The following is a 2,867-nucleotide window of genomic DNA, read 5'->3' as shown; positions in this document are numbered from 1 at the left end:
TTCCAACAGAACAAGGGGACACTGAATGGCTTTAAAATCAGAAAAGATGTGCGTCAAGGTTGCATTCTTACACCATATTTATTCAGTCTGTATACTGAGCAAATAGTCTGAGAAGTTGGATTATATTAACAAGAATGTGGCATTAGGATTGGAGAAAGACTCATTAACAACCTGCAATATGCACATGATACAGACTTGCTTGCTGGAAGTGAATAGGACTTAAAATATTTATAGATGAAGATCAAAGACTACAGCCTTCATTATAGTTTAAACCTCAATGTGAAAAAAAGAAACCAAATGAAATTCCTCACCACTGAAACAGTAAATGACATCATGATAAATGGAGAAACGATTGCCGCTGTCAAATACTATATTTTGCTTGAATCCACTATCAGTACTCTTGGAAGCAGCCAGTCAAAAAAATCAAATGATGTATTGAATTAAGCAAATCTGTTACACAAGGACTACTTAATGTGTTTGAGAGCAAACATGTCAATTTGAGAACTAAGGTTTGCCTGGTATTTTCTCACAGTCACCTCATATGCATGTTAAAGTTGGACAGTGAATAAGAAAGACTGTAGAAGAATTGATGCATTTGAGTTATGGTATTGGAGAAGAATATTAAAAGTATCATAGACTGCCAGAAGAACAAGTAAATCTGTCATGAAAGGACAGCCAGAATGCTCCTTAGAAGTCAGGGTGGCAAGACTTTGTCTCTTGTACTTTGGGCATATTATCAGGAAGGATCAGTCCTTGGAGAAGGACATTTTGCATAGTAAAGTGGAGTGACAGTAAAAAAGAGGAAGACCCCTAACGAGATGGATTGGCATAATGGTATCATCAATGGCTCAAAAGTAACAATGATTGTGAGGATGGCGCAGGACTGGGCAGTGTTTCAGTCTGTTGTGTATAGGGTTTCTATGAGTAGGAACTGACTCAACAGCGCCTAACAACAACCACAATATTCTAAAGTATAAATATTAATTTTCAAATACTTACCATTCAAGTAATTGCCTGTTTTCAGTAAAGTATTATATATATATTTAAACAGAACATTTCTTTATTATTCCTGTATAGTCAAAGTACAGGTATTTTAAGTGGTAGCTCTATCTTTTTGGAGATCGTATAGAAAGGTTTTATAGTGTAAAAACAGCAACACATGAGATAATGAAATAAAAATAACACATGAATGCTTTTTTTACTTTTTAATTTTGTTTTGTAAATGATTCTCACATTTAAGCTAGTAATATCTGATAAAGTATGAATTTAATAAATTTTCTATAATCAAATGTTTTGCATTGTTATTGTTAAATACTGTTGAGTTGGCTATGACTCATAAGGACCCTGAATATGGTTTCTGAGGAGCAGCTGGTGGATTTGAACTGTTGGCCTTTGGGTTAGCACTCCAGTGCTTATCCTTCAGTGTTACGCCAGGACTCCATATTTAGCATAACCTGAATGAAAAAGTGGATGCAGTAAAATTACTTATGTTATTTTGTCTTTAAAGAATGAATTTATACTAGAAGCTTGGACCTTTTAAAAGAGACTTACTAGATGCTTCAGAGTTAGCTTCTACTTACGGAAACTTTAGGTATAACACAGTTAAATGTTGCCCAGTCCTGTGTTATATTTTTGATTGTTGGTATAAAAGACACATTGTTGTTCTTGTTGTTCAGTGCTGTCAAGTTGATTCTGACTCATAGTGACTCAGTCTTGGCTTTCCAAGGAGTAGCTGGTGACCACATTGACCTTACAGTTTAAACTGACCTTGCTGTCGAGTGCTTATCCTATGGTACCACTTCACTCATAGTAGTATAGTAAAGTACAGTAAGATTCAGGATAGAAGTTGACTTAGAGATATCGCAATATAAGTGTATCAACTTTATTTTCAAAAAATTATCCAGATATATCAAGATAACAAGAAATTCCATTCTTTACTACTATTTATAGCATAGGAATAAATTAGACATTTTCTTAATTGTAATAATTAGAGCAAATTAGGAAATTAGAAGTACTATAAGAATAATGTTTTCTATTTGGGAATTTGTTTTGGTTGCTAATTCTGATCATCATGATTAATTTTTCTAGTTATATCAGTGAATATTTCAAGAATGTCAAATTCTGGTCTCTTTAAATCCTGAGAGTTATTTCTGTTATTTAATTTATCTTTTTCAATGTTAGAAAGTCCTTTTGAAACTAGCTGACTGATAATGTCTTTCTCTCTCTCTCCTTTTTTTTTTTTTTTTAAATCCCTGTTCCCAATTTGCATTTAGGTCTACAGGACCAATCAGTGTGCTGGCGAGTTTGTTGTGACGTTTCCTCGTGCCTATCACTCTGGATTTAATCAGGGCTACAACTTTGCTGAAGCTGTGAACTTCTGTACTGCTGACTGGGTCTGTTCTATATCAAATGGCTGTTGTACATCTTCTAACACCCCTGTAAAACGGAGCTTAGTTGCCATGTTTTCTTAGCTAGCTCAGGATGTAGGGTTCTTGCATATTTCAAGGGTGACTCAAGTGCCTGCACTGCTATAGGAAGTTCATATCGAATTTTCTTCCCTCTTTATTTGGAGGATTTATAGTTCCTTACTTCTCATTCATTTACTATTTTCCCTGCTTTGTTTGAAATTTAAATGAGTAGTTGATATTTTCTGAATCCTCCTTTTTTGAGAGAATGTGGTTCCTCTAGTCTTTGCATACTCAGGAGGAAAAAAGATAATCAGGCTTATTGAGAATTGTATCAGTTCTACCACATTTTCAAATATATATATAGCTCTGATTTCTACTTTAAAATATCCCTTTAGTATTTTTGTTCTAATATGCAATTGTTTTCTATATTCCTTTAAAAAAATTTTTTTTTTACGACTT

General features: G+C 33.8%; 1 protein-coding gene across 1 annotated transcript in view; it reads left to right on the top strand.

Annotated features, from left to right (window-relative positions):
- The window catches only part of KDM5A (lysine (K)-specific demethylase 5A), a 160,131-nt gene that overhangs the window by 68,639 nt on the left and 88,625 nt on the right, over positions 1-2,867 (top strand). The window contains exon 13 of the mRNA XM_006862704.1: positions 2,274-2,393. Within this exon, the coding sequence (XP_006862766.1) occupies positions 2,274-2,393 (120 nt within the window). The remainder of the gene's footprint in view (positions 1-2,273; positions 2,394-2,867) is intronic.

The sequence above is a fragment of the Chrysochloris asiatica genome, unplaced genomic scaffold (assembly GCF_000296735.1).
Source record: "Chrysochloris asiatica unplaced genomic scaffold, ChrAsi1.0 scaffold00050, whole genome shotgun sequence".
Lineage (NCBI taxonomy): Eukaryota > Metazoa > Chordata > Mammalia > Afrosoricida > Chrysochloridae > Chrysochloris > Chrysochloris asiatica.
This window is presented reverse-complemented; position numbering and strand designations above follow the sequence as displayed.